Source organism: Brachypodium distachyon, chromosome 1, assembly GCF_000005505.3.
Source record: "Brachypodium distachyon strain Bd21 chromosome 1, Brachypodium_distachyon_v3.0, whole genome shotgun sequence".
Taxonomy (NCBI): domain Eukaryota; kingdom Viridiplantae; phylum Streptophyta; class Magnoliopsida; order Poales; family Poaceae; genus Brachypodium; species Brachypodium distachyon.
Window position 1 is genome coordinate 4,916,215 of NC_016131.3, and position 18,760 is coordinate 4,934,974.

Below are 18,760 nucleotides of genomic sequence, written 5' to 3' on the forward strand. Positions count from 1 at the left end.
TAATAGTCATAACCACCAACAACGAGATACAGTTTTCGTGTTAAAAGGAGGGACTTGATCCAATTTTGTAGCCTGAGCCTTTAACAGCTCATGTGTAATGTGTTGAACTCGCCGGAGCTAACGTTGCACATGAGACGGGAGGAAGCGAAAGTACTAGTACAAGGCTGCGGTTCAGAGTCAGGGTATTCCTGCTAGCACCGGGCGACGTAGGGGATAGTCTCAACTCAAGAAACCTTTGGATTTTCGGCTCGTAAACTGTTGAAGAGAGAGTTAGTTTATAGGCTCGTAAACTGTTGTAGAGTGTCGCGTCGCATTGCAAACGTCCAGAGCGCCATCCTGAAGCGACGGCGGCAGAAATAGCGCTGAACCGGCTGGCCTCGCACAGGGTGACCGTCATCACCGCGTGCAAGTAGTTCGCCAACTGGGCTATGGCTCGGAGAATTGACTCGTGGCCCAGCTTGAGTTCCCTCGTGGCCGCTGCGGCCCATCAGGCCCTTGTAGTCGTCGTCCTTCGAAGGACAGCTCGGTCGCTCCGCAGGTGGGCTTTGTTCCCGAAGACGTACCACCGCCCGGCGCTGTCAGCGAAGGCCGCCACCGCGAACATGGTGCGGTCGTTTCCCCGGGAGAGTCGACAAGCTCAAGCATCAGCCAGCGATACGGCCTGTGACCGACTCGGAAGAAGAGGTTTGCCGTAGGCGTCGATTGTGCACCTTGGCATGCATGTCGGCCAGTAACCACTCGTATGCCACGCCGTCGCCAGCAGACGCCACATCGAGCAGTAGCTTATGGTAGGGCAGGTACCTGCGCATATATAGACATCTATACCAATATATTAAATTAAAGTTGGTGATGAACAGAGATGGTACGGACGTCGCGATACATCGTGTCATCAAAACTACGGCCAATATGCCACCGCTCGTTATTCTCTCGACCCGGACGCCCCTAGCGCCCAACCTGCTCGATCCCCTCTCGACGCCCCACCCAACCTGCTCCATCACCCCCGCCGCCGCAGCCCCCTTCTCTCCCCTGACCTCCTGCTCCTTCCTTCGCCTGGACATCACTGCTTCTCTCGCTGCAGTTCGGGGCCTGGCCACGTTAAGCATACCGACTCCACGCAAGATCCACCAGACGACCGCTGTCCACAGTCCCAACGCGTGATACAGAAAGTGGCCGCCGTCCGCCATCCACGCATGAGATCCAGTAGGTGGCCGGCCATAGCTCAACCATCCGGCGAGTCCTTGTTGTTTTTGTTTGTTGTGGTGCTTTGCACTAATCGACCGATAATTCGATAGCTAATTGAGATGTACTCCCAACCTGATTGATGGTAGTTGCTATGAATAATAGATAGATTAGTGTTCTACCATGCACCAAATGATTACATTGTGCATGCTGTGATTGAAAATTAGCATCTAATGATAGTTCGACTGCATGCTTGGAAATCAGCATCTTTTTTCTATGGGTTCCAGACTTTTGGATGTATACAAATTTGCTTTATGTTTTGAACTTTTGTATTGGACCTTTTCTTATTAGAATGTGAAAATTTGGTACATAATTTGAATGATGATTTATTAGTGCATGCAAAAGTTGGGTACTTCATCCGTTCAATAAAAGATGTCTCAGGTTGGTCAAAATTTAAATGTATGTAGACATGACTTAGTGTATAGATGCATTTAAATTTGGTCAAAATTGAGACATTCTTTGTTGGACGGAGGGAGTACAACATTTGCAGTCTTGGATGCAGTGAGGAGGAGTGCAGATTTTGGTGCATAGATAATTATTGTGCATAACATGAGTGCCTGAAAAGGTTTTGCAGTCTTGGATTTTGGTCATTAAAATTTGATTTTCGTGGGGAGGAGTTCCCTGTTCATGTAAAAAAATGCTTTTTTTTTTACAGAAATCCATGTAAAAAAATTGTTGTGAGAGGTTAATACATACTGACATGGAAATTATTGGATGATAATTAGTCGGGATGATTTTTAATTAATATAAGTGAATGTCAAAAGGTAAACAAAAATTTTGTTCTAAGAGATTATCATATACTTTTATTAAATTTGGATTAACAACAAATGTACTTGGATCTAAACAAAACTAGATTTGGTGCAAGTAGTTTGGTACTCCATGTTGGGGAAAGAAAGAAAAATACCTTGATAGAGAAATTGGGGAAGAGGAAGTGCAGTGGGCGCAGGGCAGCCTGTGGGCGGGCATGCATGGCGATGAAGCAGGAGCCACCACTGCGGCAGAGCAGCAGCAGCGGGGCAGACGCGGCGAGGCGGCGGAGCTGCATGAGCTCGGGGGGATGCAGTTACTGTAAAGAGGGGGAAAGAGGAACGAGAAGGCTGCAACGATGACCGGCGGTAGCACTAGAGCTTGAGAGAGGAGGGAGGTGCGTGAGAGTGAGGAAACTCGTGGCAGGCCACTGCACTGGAGCGATGGGAGGATGGAGAACGAAGAGGCTGCGGCGGTGCAGCCGACACCAAAGGGAGAACAAGGTTTCGCGTGCGACGCCGCGAACGGCGAGTGAGGACTATCAGGAGAGGGGGAAGAGAGTGAGATACATGATTGAGAAGAAGACAATGAGACATGAGAATAAGTGCAGACCAAATGAGAAGAAAGTGGGTGGAGGTGGCAAGATATTTTGTTTTTGAAGATACACTTGTCATTAAAAAAATACTACTATATACTAATTTCATCATCTGGCTATTTTAGCTATGCATATTAAAATAATTTTATCATATGTGGATCTGTAAACTTCATTTAATTTGTATTATCATGCTTTATGTAACAACGACGACAGTGTTCTGCTCAACCAGGGATGGATCAAGGGGGGGGCGCTGGGGGCAAGCCCCCCCCCCCCCCCCACCCACCCACCCAGGAAATTGCATTTTAGCTAATTGTTACTAATCAGCTCATTAAAAATCAGAACAAACTCTTTGAATCGTTGCTCTCTAGAGCAAAGCTGAACCGGCAGTAGTCGGGTATCCTGGTCCATTTGCTACTGCTTATACACAGTCCAGTGGATCTAAGAATGGCTTCCCTGATGTTGCAGCCATTGAGCTCGCCTTCGAAACCGTCCGTCTTGAATGATTTTCCCGATGTAGGCAGTCGGTTTCGCCAGCATCGAGATACCACCTTGACATCCCAGCCACAGCTCACAAGTGTCTGCTCATTGTAGGAAAAGAAAGAAAACAATAGCATGTCAAACATGCCTCGCAAACTCCATGGTGCTCAAATTCAAAGTCCTCACAATCTGGACTAGTATTTCTACCGGGATGCAATCTTGTTGTTTTTCATGTGATAGCACGGATCCAATTAAACTTTAGATACACTGCTAATTTTATGCTAAGGTTCCGGCAATCTTTCTCTATGAACTAAGAAGATTTGGAAGGGAAAACAAAATGTGTGAGAAAAGTCCAAAAAAAAAAATCTAACCTTTGCCAAATGGTTGGCACGATTCTTCAATGTCTCCTTTTGCTGCAAGATGACATCACGGAAATTCCCATCCCAATGGACCTCAAGATCCAACAATTTTCTCAAAGTATACTTCAATGTGCTATGTGGCCGACTCAAGCTTTTGAAACTATGTTTAACCAATGACGGGTTATTGAAAATAAGAAACCCAAGGTCAAACCCAGCCATGGTCAGCTCAAGGGACAGATCTCCAAGCATGAAAACTGTCAGTGGTATTTCTAAGTCAATATTATAAGAAAATCCTTTCAAATCCCACCAACTCCAGTAATCTATTTGGAACTCCAGACCAGAGAAGGAGGTATCCAACACAACCCTAGCTCCATAATGAACACAAATAGAAAGCAGATCTTTTATCTCGTTATTACTACACAGCAAACCAGAAGGATTAATTGTAGGGCCAGAAATATACACCCACGGCCTAGTTACTTTCTTCCCACGTACATCAGCTAGAGCTGCTTCTAGATCCTCTGGTTTAATCTTGAATCCTGAACCTGAATTTGTTGGAATAGTTAAGGTGTTAGCATTCATAAACTTTGCTGCCGAGACATAGTGCCCATTGGTGCCCAAGGGGAAAAAGAAGGTGCCAGGTTCTTGCATACAACAAAGAACAAGCTTGCTGAAGAGGGCAAGACAGGTGCTCCCAAATATAATTTCCTTACTGCAGCCAGGTATTTTGTCAGAACAACATGGTCCTGGTCCCGGGAATCCATATATAGATTCCATCCGCTTTTCAATGATGGAGCCAACATTAGTTTCAGAATCTGTGATGTTCTGCCCAACAAAACTTTCGAAAATGGAGGCCTTTACTGTAGAAGGTAATGGCAGCAAACCACGGTCTAGATCCATGTGAATTATACCAGATTCCTTGGAATCGGGAACGAAAAATTCAGTTTCTTCTAGGGTAGACATAGCTGAATTAGAAAATCCTATCAAATTCTGAGGTATCACTTGTTCAGCTTGTCTCTGAAAACAGAGGAAGGAAACAATTAAAAGCAACAAACCAAAAATGAAAACAGAGCAAGGAACGAGAATGGAAGCCCTTTTTACCTCCTGTTGTGCATGCCAGTCGCCAATTTGAGACACCAGCAGCTCATGGAAAAGACAGCCATAATACTTCTGGCTGATCACAGAAGTATGCCCTTCCAATAGCTCAATGGTTTGTGACAATGCCTTATTGACAGCCGTGTCCTCAGAAATGGCAAAAGCAACTTCCAGATCAGAATAGACCTGTAAAATTCTAATCCAACACAAGACGGAGCACGTGCGAATTGAAATATTTAGACAGTGTTTCTAAACTAGGCGTAAGTATGTACATAAGTTCAAATAAAGTTCCAGGATGATTGGTATAACATGGTATATAAGTCCCCTCCATGGGAAAAGAACCACTAACATACGATCATTTTTTGTATAATCTATAATCATCTAACGATGTACTAGATCAACCATCACTGAAATCCCTCATGTAGGGAAGGGCGAGAGAGAATAGGATGTTAACACATCATAACAAAATCACACATGCCATCATTCCACGATGAAGATTAATTGATGTGGTAAATTTATAGGCACCTGATTCTTTAGACCACACGGTATAGCTGCATGCGAAGGTAGGGTGCTTTTAGCAAGATACTTCAACACACCATTAGAGCTTGGCGGGTTAGACAAATCCAGATGCTCTGAAATATCTAGGAACAGCCGTGAACCAACATCTTTCGTTGTACTTAGTAAGTTCACAAAAACGGCACTAGTTATAGCCTCAAACAGAGCTATGCCAGTGACAACCACCTGAGGCCCAGACATAGGTGTAGTTCGAAGTACTTTCTGCTCCTCAATGTCTGTTGTGAACTTGTGTATTTCCGTTTTAAGTAATGGAAAGGGGGGAAACCCCAGGTGGACAACCACCTGAGGCTTCAGTTTCCTGATCAACTCAATCAGCAAATCTGATTGGCATGGTGCTTCAATTACAGCGACTGTGTCTTCAGCATGGCAATTACAACCTGCACTACCCTGAAATTTAAAAAGAAACAGCAGCAACATTCTTGTACCATCATTTTTCTGTATAGAACAGACATGTCTTTTCCATTGTTCCCACAAATGATATTTTGCACAAAATATAAAGTAGTACAGACCAGTCTTTGCTCAAAGAAGAATTGTTGCATGAGAGAGTACCTCAATTACTGAAGATGTCAACCATTGCTTCGGCAAGTGTCTGGTCAGATGTTCACCAACAATTGCAAGCGCCGGTGAGAACAATAGAAGAATATTTTCTATCGCCACAGCCACGGAAGGGAATACAATAATATTCTGGTGCACCAGAAAAGAACATCAGATGAAGCGTAAGATAGAAGCAGCGAATAAGTTGATCTTATGGATTTCAGGTATAAGCAAACATAATGGTAAAGGCAATAGCACTCCAAGCCTTACATCAGAAGTTAATAGGATGTGGTGGTAGCTCGTCATAAATTCAGCAACAAGATTCCGGAAGTTTAAACATCCAGCTGGAGGCACATAAGAATTAGATTTTTCTCTTTCAAATAAAGAGCGAGGTATGCTAAGAAGGGGATTTTTTCATCAGCAACAGAATCATCATTAAATGACAAGTCGAGGGAGCTGCTGACTTCGTGGAACCCATCTTTAAGAACCTCAAATAATTTCTTCACCTAAAAATTGTCTGAATTAGTATTATTTTGTCGTGTATTATTCATTTTATAAATATGAAGAGAACAGAAGGAACCTGACTGGGCTGTCGAAGTTGACAACTATACCCAGACAAAGAATGTGAAACTCGGACACCAGATTTTATGTATGCCCATGCTGTGCATGCGGAGACAGGCTGATCCCCGACAAGATCCATGAAGAATTTAAAGAGATGTGGACTATTTTTCTCAACCTCAACTAAAGCTGAAATATCAGAGTTGGCATCCTGCAAACGACTCAACTTAGTTGGTAATGCTGCCAAACAAAAACGCCGTTGTAATATAACAATATAAGCTGCCCTATGAAAATTCAAGGCCCTAATTGTTCATCAAACCAGGAAGCAATTTCTTGATTAACAAACATAGGGTCCATCACAGCGGTGCAACCTGCATAATTTTCGTTTGCCAAGCTTTCTGATCCGTAATCCACGGCGTAGAAATAGGCGTTCGCAGATAGCTTGACCTGGTCGGCCTCCCATGCTGAATATCATGGTACCCATAGGTTTTATGACAGCTATACCTTCTCAACTGCCCGAGCAATCAGAGCTAAGCCAAATTGGTCCTCAAAAAAGCCCTGGATGCAGCAAGACATGCAATAAGTCAAAAACATAACAAATGAACAAAAGGAAAATGGAATAGAAAATAATCAGCCATCGCCATCCATAAAAATTATTGCCTTGACTAAAACTTTGTGTACATCATGTCATAAAGATTATCAAATACTTCGCAACTGATCAACTTTTCTGTGTTTAAAGCAATCAACAGTGAATTAACAAAAAAAATTATGTTAAATAGTAACATTTTGAACATCGGGTGGACAGCCACTGGGGTGGTGAAAATCCGCCTTGAGTACTATACTGGTGGAACCAAATTGTCAGTACAGGTCATATCTAGTTTAAAGAAGAAGCTTTTCATTGTATAACGGCTAGAAACACATGCCCCTACAAGGTAAACTGGATATCTTAAGTTAAATACATGTCAATATATTTTCCTCACGTGATGAACATGAAAAAGACGTCTCTCAACTTACCTGAAGAGCACGGTAGTTGCCCAAGGAGTACAAAAACTCCTCGCTTGAGCTTTCAGTTAGAATCTCTGACATTGCCTTTGGATTAGGGTTAAGAATCTGAAAGAAGATTTTGAAAGTAAGCATTTTCCTTCAGTTAAGGTTGACCATAATTTCCTTTCACCAAATATAGCAACAACTGATCGTACCTGTGGTATGCATCCAACAATGTGATCAAGTTCTATCTTGTTCTCTCTACAGTAAGAAAGAAGATCAGATTCATGGAATTCAACTCTATCAAGCAATGTTTTTCCCTCTCTGTCATAGACTGGGAGACCATTGTCGTCTAGTGCATTCAAGTATACATTTATCCATGCAATCGTGATAGCCCTTGGGTTAATGTCCAGACCTTAGACCTTCAAAGAAACAAACGATTAGCTTGAATTCTGTCAGAAAAAGTAGCTGGACTATTAGGTAACATTGAACTCATTGTGGACTCATTAAAGTCACTGACATGTGCAGATAAAAAAACTAATACTCCCTCCGGCTGGAATTACTTGTCGAAATATTACATGTATCTAGACGCTTTTTACACATAGATACATCCATATTTGGGCAAATTTGAGAGAAGTAATACCGGTCGGAGGGAGTAGCATGTTATTTTCCTATTTCCCCTTTCAAAGGACAGATTGCTCAGTATGGCTGGAATAATGTTTGTAGTGCCTTGCTCAAAACTGGAAGAAATATGCTCAGTGATATTGTTTTATCAAGATGTACCAAGCAAGTTTGACCATTGGCGATTTACCTAAACTCTGAAAATTGACATATCATGAAACTAAACTGCAGCGGCTCATACTTAATAATGATGATAAGATAAAATATCAATAGAACAATAGAAAACAACCTTCAAAAGGGGACCACTTTTCTGCAAGCGCGACAGATATCCAACCATTGCCACACCCAAGCTCTGCAACTTTCGTATCCTTGAAACTAGAATCTGGATGTCGATTGAGGCCCTTGTAGAAATCGAATGACCAATCTTCAGGAATGAAAATGCTAGGTATCTCCATGATTGTTAGCTTCTTTCTTTGCTCAAAACCTACAAGCTGTTGATAAATTAGAGCGGGGGGGTGGGGGGGGGGGGGGGGGGGAAGGGGGGGATGACAACAATTCCCAACAAAGTATCTAGATTATGCCTAGTTTAGTTGTTACGGCAATAAGTTTTCCACGCTCGTCTGTTACGCATTCATTTTTATGATCATACGTCGGGCAGGAATGTTCTGCCAAACTATGGTGCACGGATACGGCGATGCCAAAGATGAAATTAGAAGAAGAAAAGCAGACAACATTTTCCCCAAAATCTGTAGCTTACACAGGAGAAATGAATAATGACGCCTAGAGGCCATGAAAATTAATCTGAATATTATTTTTTTTATCAATTTTTGAATTTTGCTTTATCATTTCTGGTTACCGAACTTCCACTAGAGAACAAGGTAGTCATGTTGACCATATCTTTGAATGTAAGCAGCTTACTATCCCTAATGTATATCACAACAAAAACCTAGAACCTGGTTTTGGTTTACTTTCTCGCTCACATTAACTCTGGCTCAAACTGAATTTTACCTAGTCAAAAATAAAATGTTGGCTGGCCTTGGCTTTTTCTAAAAGCTGCATATGCAGGAGTATTTCTAAACAGTAGTGAGTTCTGAAGTAAAGCCTAAAAGCTGAATGTCATCAAGTAAACTATGTCAATGAGATCAAGAATGCCATCATTTCCCATTTTATATAAACAAAACTCCAAAACAGACTATATATGAATTATTCAACAAGCGATACAAAGTGTTCCCTGGGTAAGCAGTATGGGAATCAAATCTCTGCACAATTATAAAAAACACATGTATCCTTGAGTTCCAGGGAGACCTAACACTTACAGTAGTCAGCAGCATTACGAGGCGACCGCATGGTTCACACTCCGGCACAATCACCCATATGCTTACATGATTCCAACAGACCGATTTGAAGTGATAACAAACAAAATCGTTGCCGTATATATAAGGCACACATAGATGTGCCCTTATTTTTTAATAACGTATCTAATCCTTCCCTATTCCCTTCGAGATGGTGGCTCAGAGCCACCCAGCTCAGAGCACACATGTTATTTTTGTCGTTATGGTTTTCTCTTCTGAAATCATGTCTACTCACTTCAGTTCCAAAAACAAAACGCACTCTCCACTTCTTCGCAGGCCAATTAAAACAACAGTAAAAGCGGATCAAGACGAGACTCTGAATTTCTTAGCAAGCCGCGAAGTATCGACGGCCAGATCGCCGAATCGGCCAGAGGAGATAGGTTTACAGGGAGAGTGTAGGGGCGCGACCTCGGAGGTAGGGTTCGACGACGACGTCGCGGAAGTGGACGGCGTGGAAGCGCTCTTCCCCCGCGGCGGGGTTGCCGGCGAAGCGGCGGCGGACGTCGGCAAGTAGGCGCCGGGCCGCGGCGCGGGAGGCAGGGTCCTGGAGGCGCTCGAGGACGGCCTGGGCGGCGCCGTACGCGGCGTCGGCCGACGCGGCGCACGACGCCAGGAAGGCCTCCACCTCCACGTCCTTGCTGCGGTTGTCGCTCCCCGGGGCGGTCATTCCCTTGGATGGATCAGACCGGCCAGGATGGTTTGATAAGATGGAGGACGAAGGCCGGGAAGGAAGGAAGAAGGCTGTAGAAGGTGGGCGCCAGCGCCCGTGAACAGCGACGAAGGGAGTCGTCCTCTATTCTAGCGACAGGTCAGAATGGTAAACGACAGCTCAAATGGAATACGCTATTGGAGTCTATTCTAGCAGCGGTGGTCAACTACACAAGTATACAAAACCCTACGTGGTCAACTACAGCTGTTGACAACAGACGAAAAGCATGCAGTCCAAGAGGTGCCATGTTTTGATTAAATTTTTTAGAGGAAGGTGCCATGTTTTGATTGAAGTACCGTCCGTCGATAACTGGTATGGGCCTGAGAACTGTTACCTGCTCAGAGCAACTAAACTGGGCCAACATAAGTCTAATGGGCCTGAATATTATTCTTAGTTTGCACACGACACGATGCTGTGCAGCTTGCTTTCGTGAGTCTAATGGGCCTAAATATTTATTCCTAGTTTGCACACGATGCTGTGCAGCTCGGTTCGTTAAGATCTCGGATCATTAAGATTGTTATCGTTAACAATCTGAGACCATTGTTTAGCTCAGTTCGTTAAGAGCTCGCGAGCGCTCGTTAAGCTCGTTAAAAACTCATTAAGATAAACAGATGGCGGCATTACCTATTTGCTTGGGATAAATTTTGGCAACAAACAAATATATCAAAAGCTGAACAACCCTATAAAGATTGGAAATAACATGAAAAAAGAGAAATAACAACACAACTCGAACATCAAAATAAGTTCCAATAGCCACTCACGAGTGATGTACGAGACGAGCTCGCTAACGAGATTAACGAGCGCTCGCCGAGGTCGCTCTTTAAGATCGTTAAGCTTAACGATCTGGAAAAAAAAGCCCTATTTGGTTCTTTAGTTAACGAACCGAGCTCTTAACGAACCGAGTTAGCGAGCGTTCAATAAGATTGTCGAACTTCGATCTTTTCGTCCAGGCCCTGTGCTCACAGCCTTCTCTCGCAAAGTCGTGGTCCGCACAGGAGTAAGCACGCAGAAGCAGTTTTGTGCACGCCCCACTCCTGCCTATCCACCGCCACCCTTCGGCTCCACCCGTTCTGATTCTGGTCTGGATCCCCCGACGCCAACGCCGTCCACATCGATATCACCTGGGCCTTCGACAGCTAACAACGGCTGTGGAACGGCTTATGGGGGTGCCGGATGGTGGTGGGGTACTCTGTAGTAGGCGCACGATGTGGGGCCGGCAGATGTTTTCAGCCCTATCCACGAGCCTGTACGAGATGCCAACGAGGGAGTTGGGGTCGAATCCTCCTGTTGCACGGCGGCGGCGGCTGTATGGTGATCCGTGGTGGTGTATTGATCCTCTGATCATCGAGGTTTTGGCCCTACAAGACGTGTGCGATTTTGCCAGGGAGAAAGGTTTTGCATTGGTCATCACTGAAACGGACTGTGCTGAACTTGTGCTTCTATGAGAGAGAAGCAGATTGAGGAGTTGAGTCAGCGTTTTACTAGTTTTTAGATTTCTTTTGTTAAGCATGAGGCAAATTCGACAGCTCACGAGTGTGTTAGGTTTGGGGCTTTGAATGGCATTTCTGTAGATTGGGCAGATACTGCTTCTAATTTTCTTTTTCACGGTCTGAGAACTGATTGTAAAAAAGTGTTAGCAAGTTAATAAAGCCGGCTGTTTGACCTTAAAAAAGGACAACAAGAGAACCATAACATTGCGTACGCTGTACGCAACTACGCATGGAGCAGCTAGCTAGTGGTACAAACAATTTGATACGGTTTCATGGCCTGCAGCAACGAGGGCAGATTTACCTCGGCCACGATGTGCATCCGCTCGGCGTCGTCCGTGCCACGGCAATCGCACAGCCAGTGGACGCTGGCGGTGTTTCCGCGTGGTCCGTTGGGGATGACCACGGGCTGTTTGGAGAGGTCGTGACGACGCTGGTAGGACGGCGGGTGGTGCAGATGGTGCTGCTGGGAGTGGGCGGCTGCCGCTGCGCGCGCACGACGGCGCTCCACTTGCCGTGCCGGGACGAGTAGATCTGGAACCGCAGTTCCTTGTCCGCCACGAGCAGCTGGAAGTTACCGCCTAGGGCGTCGACGGTGAGCAGGGCGTGGGAGTAGTAATCGCGCACGGCCAGCGCCGCGGGATCTTGAAGGGACGCCTCGTGTCCCGTGATGCGGTTGCAGGCCGTAAGCGCCCCGCGTTGGGCGCAGCGGCTGTGGCGGAGGATGGCGAGGCCGTCGCGCCAGGCCACGGGCTCCAGGCAGAGGCTGGTTGCTTCTGGAACGCCTGATTTGGGCCCCGGATTGTGACGACGGTGGTGGGGTACTCTGGAGCAGGCGCAAGATGCGGGGCCGGCAGATGTCTTGGTCCCTGTCCACGAGCCTGTACGAGATGCCGCGGAGGGAGCTGGGGTCGAATCCTGCCGCGGCGCGGCGGCGGCGGCGGAAGCCCTGCTCGAGGATGGCGCGCGGAAGTTCTTGCCGGTGGCGGCGCAGCGGACGACGGTCCCGGCGTCGACGCGCAAGGCGATCTCCAGCAGGAGGGTCCACCGGGAGGAGAAGTGGCGACGACGTCTCATCGGATGATGCGTGGAGCCGTTTCTTCGACGGGCGGCCGGCGGGGGCCGAGTCTGGGCAAGGAGCACCGGAGGATTCACGTTCGGTTGACATGGCTGTTGATGAATCCCTAGAGCGCTCTAGGCGGCCTGTGTTAGTTATCGGTCGTTGGTTGAGCACTAGCCGCCGGGAGCTAGGCGAACCCTAACCGCCAGGAGCATTGGATCAGCGTTTTTCTTCTTTCTCTTGTCACCGACCGTCGATTAGGCATCGGGTGGCGAGTGGAACCATAGATCAACATGTGGCTGCAATATGTTTAACATCTTTGGGAGGTTTTATGTCCTCGCGATGGCGTCTTGGTGGACCAGACAACGGCGTATGGAATAATAGTCTTCCGGCTCCATCCTCTTCCTGGCGTAGTCAACACGACTACTCCATGGGGCTAGTGGATCTCGCGGTTTGTTTTTTCGTTATTTTGGTCTTCTTTCTAGTTGGTTCGGCGATAAATCGGCAGTTCGACAACCTGCCTTGCAAGGGGTGTGTCCCCGGCCAAAGTGTGTTCAACGATATTAGGTTCTCATCGGTTGCGGTGAGCGACTCATGCGACTATTCAAAACCTATAAGGTTAGTCCAACTTGTTCAGGTTTGGTCTTCTGCAACTTCATCAACGTAGACGTGGAGAGTTTTCAAGATACGGATGACGGATCAAGAGTTGTTTACTTCAAAAAATCTTAATGTAACTTTTAGTTTCATTAGGGTTTTTTGTCGTTGGTTTTCGTTCAATTTCGATCACTTGTACTTTGTTTATTGAATCAATAAAGCTAGATGTTTCTAAAACAAATTTATCGGTCATGATCAGGATACCGGGCGGTCGCCGTTAAAAAGTGTGTTACGGATCCAGAAAGGCAGAAACTAGCCTAACCTCAACACAACTCCTGAAAATCATCCCTAGTACTGTACTGTACTTGTCAAGCAGTTCAATGTCTGAGCACAAATTTTCTGCATTTTGAAACTCAAGTGTAGACCAAATGCTTATTTCGAAGTTCAAATTTTTTCGTATTATTTATTTAAATTGAAAGGACATAACTGCCATCCTCGATCGGGCCTAGTTTATTACATTCAAAATATACAGCCAGAGTGGTATCGAGCTTTAGTTTGCTGGGGCGAAGGAGATGAGCCTGCGTGGGTTGCCTTCGATCAACTCCGCGTCGTACCTATCGGTCTTGCCACCTCTATCCGATGCGATGATGACAAAGTGATACTTCACACTCGTCGACAAATCCTGCTTCTCGCCGCTAAACACCTTGCTGAACTTGAGCCCGTCGTGTGCCTGCTTGACGTGCTCCATCACCGCCCACCCACCGAGGATCTGGTAGAACGGTCTGTCGATGTCCTCTCCGTCGATCGGGTGCCAAGGCTGTTGAGCAGACGTGGTAACGGGATAAACCACGGCGATGATGGTGACAACAGCAAGGAGGAGGAGGCAGCTGGAGGTCCTCATGTTGCCGGTGGTTTCGATGGATGTAGTTTTGCAGCTCTAAGATGAATCAATCAAAGGTGTTGTTGCTGACTGTTATGATGGAGCAGGTTGCAGGTATCAACATGGACGTCTAAATATATAGGCAGTCAGAGATGAATTTGGTACATATGTGCATTGTATGATTTAGTATGAACTAATGAAATGCACATTATATATGACCATAATAGTATTACTAATTAAAAGAAATTATTCTGGAACTTTATAGCAAGGCATAAAGTACATGTAATTAGGTACATTGAGCATACAGTTATGCCGACATATTTGTTGCTGCCTATATTTAGCATTGCTTGATTGTTATGCAAACATTTACATCTTTTTACCAACATTTAGCATTTTCTGCATGTCGTGCCAACATTACTTATACTCCGTATCTTTATTCAGCATCGCCTGCCTCTTAGTCCAACATCTTTTTTGGAGGCTAGCTTTTTACTCAAGCAAAATCAGTTGGAAAGTTCCTTAGTGTGCATTTTATAATTGGATTGTACTCGGGCGCGCCCTCAAGAAAAAAGAAAAAAAAAACTCTCAACTATTCATTCACTCAATCAACACACGGACAACACCCATGGCGCACCGATACTCCGACGAGATCCCTGACCACATCAGTGATAATCCCACCAAGTATGTTCTTCTCCAGATCCCTGACGACCTCATTCTTCTCGACCGGCAGCCCCGACACGCGAAAGTCCCAACCGTAATCCCACGTCGAGTCGGCGTCCGGGTGATTGTTCTCAATGTCCCTCTCAAGCACAATCCCCAAAATCTCAGCCGTGCCATCTTCGTCCCGCGGCCGATGAGGTCTCCTGCACGTGTCCAGGCTCTCGATGTCGCCGTCCAGTTCTCTGACGAGATCGTCCAGATACCGTAGCTTCCGGCTCCCGGCGACTCCTTCCATGGCCTCCGTTCGCTTGGCCTTCCTTCTGGTCACTTCCTGGGTTACGTCGGAGAGGAGGCCGTTGCATTTGTCTGACCAGTTCCGGGCACCGGCGTTGACGGCGAGATCGACGGGGGCGTCAACTTTGATGATCGATTTCGCGGTTTCGAGCAAGTACCGATCTTTTAGCAGCAATTGCATTAGCAGTAGCTGGCTCTCTGTGAATGAATCGCATGAAACCACATGTGTCTTGTGATCCTGCAGAACTGTCGGATCGGTGGACTTCGTGGTATGATCCGGACCTGCAATTAAGGTGCCATAGGGTTGTCGATTCAATAGCTTTTGGAAAGGAAAAAAAGTGTCAGTTTCTTCAGTTTACTGCTACAGTATACCAAGAATTTGCGTACCATCAGTTAGTTGATCTTTCACTATCATTTGTTGTTGTTGTTGCTGCTGCTGATGTTGCTCTTCCTCAGCAAATGTTTCAGGTATCTGTGTAGTTTCACTATCTCTGTGGTCAATTCTTCCATCCTGCATTTTACACCAAAATATACGGTTCATTAAAACAATATAATGCGTGCACGGAGAGCGGTGACTAGTTTGGCAGACTTACATTCATCATCTCAACAGTTGTAGTCTGGTCCAAGAATTTTGAGTCCTCACTTTCCTGTATAACATCAACATCAATGGTTGTAGGATCATTGGTTTCTTCAGTTATATCCTGTAAAGCTTGGTCTAAGGAAGCTGCTTCAGTTGTGATGCTGCGTGTCACTGCTATTGCCAATTGTTCCGAAAAACCGACGACATCGCCATGCGTGCTGTCTGATGGTTTGCTAAAACTGACAGTATCATTTACTTCTGTATGTTCGCCATTCTCCTGTTCTGTGATTATAGTATACTCGAGCTTCTTTCTCATATGTGGTGCTTCTGACATCACTGGTTTCTTATCTTCTAGGTTCTGAGCGGGTGTTTCGGTCTGCGTTTTGCGACAACTCTGCGCTTTCTTCCTCGTGATTTTTCTGTCCGTGTGTTTGTTCTGTGCTTGCCTTTTCATCTGATCTGTCCTGCCATTCTTTCCTGCAGCATTGGTTTCTGTAACGGCAAGGTTTTCCTTGTTAATCTTCTCTCTCGCCCTCCTTGATTTTGTCTCGCTGTCTCTTCCCAGCAACCGTTTGATGATCGTGTCTTGCTTCTTGCCAGCTCCTGCGCTCTTCTCTTCAGTAATGTGCTTGTCTTCCATGGCTGGTCTACTTTCTGAACTCTTCCTGAATCTCTTGAGAAAGTCCGTCTTCTTACCCGCATCGCTGCGGCTTCCAATGTTGACGGGAATCTGAACCTTGATTTCTTCTGCAAATGCCTTATCCTCATGAGTAATTCTCTCATCATCATCTCCTTGCTCTGTTCCTACCATCTTTCTCAACACTTGCCCCATGGTTTGCCTCACTTGCTTATTACCCCCATGTGCAGGATGTGATGGACTGTTTGACAGTGCATTAGCAAATTCAAATTCTCCATAGTTTGTCACGCCAGTCTTCCAATCCCCTGCCAGCAAAATCTTGTGCTGCCCTTTGGATGACGCCTTCTCTGAAGCTACAATCCGTATCGGCAACTTTCGGTCCATCGAATTCGCTCTGGTCTCCTTCCTTGGCAGCGCTTCAGGCCTCACAAACTTCTCCGTCCCCTTGCGCTCCGGCACCGCCTTTGCCGGCGCCGCCGACGACGAAGGAAGATTGTCCAGCCCCATCAGCTTGGCGATCACACTGGGCATCCTCACTTTCGAACCATCCTTTTCACCTTCAGAAGCACCGTTGATCTTGGAATTGCTTGAGCCAGCAGCACTAGATGCCATGGCCGAGCTACTGTTTGGAGTTGGACTCTGATAGCCTTGAGAACTGTTATAAGCAACGATCTGCGTTGATGTCTTCCTATCCTTGGCTTGCTCTGCATCTGAATCTTCGTCGACGATCTCCACGATCCTCGCGGAGCTCGACGGCGAAAGCGAGCTCTTCCGGTTCTCCTTGCCCTTGAGCAGCAGCACCTTGCCGCTGCCGCCGCTCCTCGCAGTCCCTGATCTTAACTCTATGGCGTAGCCCGAGGCGTCCTGGAGCATGACGAGCATGCTCAGGGACTCCTCCAGGTTCATGGCCGCGGAGCTCCTCCTCCTCCCGCCCGAAGAGTTCGAGTACGCCATGAGCATCTCGTTCAGCTCCCGCACCCCGATCGCGGCCGCCATGTCCGGATCTCGGAAGAAGACGGAGCCGTTGCGGGCCACGAGCTCGACGCGCCGCAGCTTCCCGCCACCGCCGTTGCTGCTGAGAGCCAGGGCCAGCGCCGCCATCTGCACGTCGACTGAGGGCTTCGGCTTAGCGCCGCCCCCGCCTCCTCCTTGGAATGGCACAATGGCGTGCGCGTCGGCGGCGACGATGTCGGCGCGGCGGCGCCGCGGCTTGCCGGCCATGGCAATGGCGTTGCCGCTGCTGCCTTGCTGCTGGTGCTGCAAGTGCTCAGAGGAAGTTAGTGTTGTGATGAGAGGTTTCGAAGCTTTTGAGAGCGCAGGTGTAATCGAATCACGATTGGTTTGGAAGTTTTGCTTACTGATGGTCTCTGTGTCGTCGTTGTTGATTCTGGTGGTCTCCTTGCTCCAGGAGCAGGAGCTCTTTGCTGTGGCTTCTGATTTCGAAGTGGTCTCTGAGAATTTGAACAAGCATCTGTAATACACAAGCACTCGTTCACTTACTGTCATGCAGCATAATCATCAGGATCGAACCTGCGTCTAAACATATGGAACCTACTATGCCTTTTAGACCAGATTACCTTAGAGTACATCAACAAATCAACATTTTTCAACCAGAATATATACGTTAAGTACCAATATATCATCACAGAACATAGGAGCATTCAAAAGCAAGAACACAAATTGCAAGTGCAAGAGCAAAACACCAACAACAGAACTCAAACTCTGGGGGAACAACGCAACATACCCCGAGGAGGCGTTCGCTGCTGCTGCTGCTGCTGCTGCGACGACGATGACGACTCGAAGCCGAGTCTCTCCCGGCGTCGCCGGAGGTCCACCAGGAGCCTCTGCGCAAAGTCGGAGCCAAGATCAGGCACCATGGCCATGGATCCTCCTCACCTCTCCACAAAACGCCCCCTATTCTGCACCATGAAACCACCGGTCCGGGCAAGTTCGCTGCCTAGCAGAAAGAAAAGAAAACACAGTGCAGTGCAGTGTTCTTTTCCTCAAGTTGGTGCGTGCCCAGGCCTCTCGTTTTCTTTTCCCCTCTCTTCAATGAGACCTGCAAAGGAGAGAGGTGGGGTGTCTCGTCTGGGGAGAGCGAGCGACGGTGTCAATCTGCAGCTCCGGTGGATGGCTTTCGGTTGAGAGAAAGATTGCCTTGGAAGTTACATGTCCGTATTGCATGAACGGTATCATACCCTGTGCCCTGTGTGGCATGTCTTGTTTGTTTGCATCTTCCAGTTCACTAAGTAGTATCCAGCGGGGGGGAAAAAGAAGAGACAAGAGTGTTTTGCATGCATTTGGAATAATCATCTCATCTGTGAGGCTTGTGGCTTTTGATTAGGTGGTAGTGGGGGTGGTTCATCGTCTCCTTTTGACTATGATGGCGTGTCCAATGCCAATTTGGGTGTGTAAAGCAAGGGATTTTTGGTTGTGACACTGTGGCTGTAAGTATGGGTTATGATTTATTTATTTTTCCAAAACATAATATACTCCTCCGACCCATATTATTTGTCTCAAATTTGTCCAAATATGGATGTATCTATGTTTAAAAAGTTTCTAGATATATGTAATATTTCTACAAGTAATACCGGTCGGAAGGAGTGGTTCTTTTTTTTTGAAAATATGTGTTTATTTAGCAGCGGCTAAAAGATGGGGTGATTGATTGAGATCTTGCTTTTAAGTAAACAAACATTTTCAGTACTGCAAAAGGCTTGGGAAGATGCTC

At 46.4% G+C, this 18,760-nt stretch overlaps 2 protein-coding genes and 1 pseudogene across 2 annotated transcripts; all 3 read right to left on the reverse strand.

Moving 5' to 3' along the window:
- Window positions 1–2,876: 2,876 nt before the first annotated feature.
- LOC104581859 lies at window positions 2,877–9,952 on the reverse strand (annotated as a pseudogene).
- A 3,582-nt stretch (window positions 9,953–13,534) lies between these two features.
- On the reverse strand, window positions 13,535–13,885 carry LOC104581964 (cysteine proteinase inhibitor 8). The gene has a single exon (XM_010231173.1). It carries the CDS (start codon window positions 13,883–13,885, stop codon window positions 13,535–13,537), a length of 351 nt encoding a protein of 116 aa, XP_010229475.1.
- Window positions 13,886–14,278: 393 nt separating this feature from the next.
- Window positions 14,279–18,311, reverse strand: LOC100835672. The gene is made up of 5 exons (XM_003559330.4): window positions 17,777–18,311; window positions 17,391–17,503; window positions 15,409–17,289; window positions 15,203–15,326; window positions 14,279–15,097 (listed from the first exon to the last, which is right to left on the reverse strand). Exons 1-5 carry the CDS (start codon window positions 17,913–17,915, stop codon window positions 14,463–14,465), a joined length of 2,892 nt encoding a protein of 963 aa, XP_003559378.1. The 5' UTR covers window positions 17,916–18,311; the 3' UTR covers window positions 14,279–14,462.
- Window positions 18,312–18,760: the final 449 nt, after the last annotated feature.

What these genes read in the sequence shown, in the direction of transcription:
- LOC100835672 (XM_003559330.4), bottom strand. Translation starts at nt 17,915, where the DNA reads ATGGCCATGGTGCCTGATCTTGGCTCCGACTTTGCGCAGAGGCTCCTG. An exon ending in CAACTGTTGAGATGATGAAT is followed by an intron (nt 15,327 to 15,408) that starts GTAAGTCTGCCA and finishes TGTAAAATGCAG; the next exon opens with GATGGAAGAATTGACCACAG. An exon ending in GAAAGATCAACTAACTGATG is followed by an intron (nt 15,098 to 15,202) that starts GTACGCAAATTC and finishes CCTTAATTGCAG; the next exon opens with GTCCGGATCATACCACGAAG.
- LOC104581964 (XM_010231173.1), bottom strand. Translation starts at nt 13,885, where the DNA reads ATGAGGACCTCCAGCTGCCTCCTCCTCCTTGCTGTTGTCACCATCATC.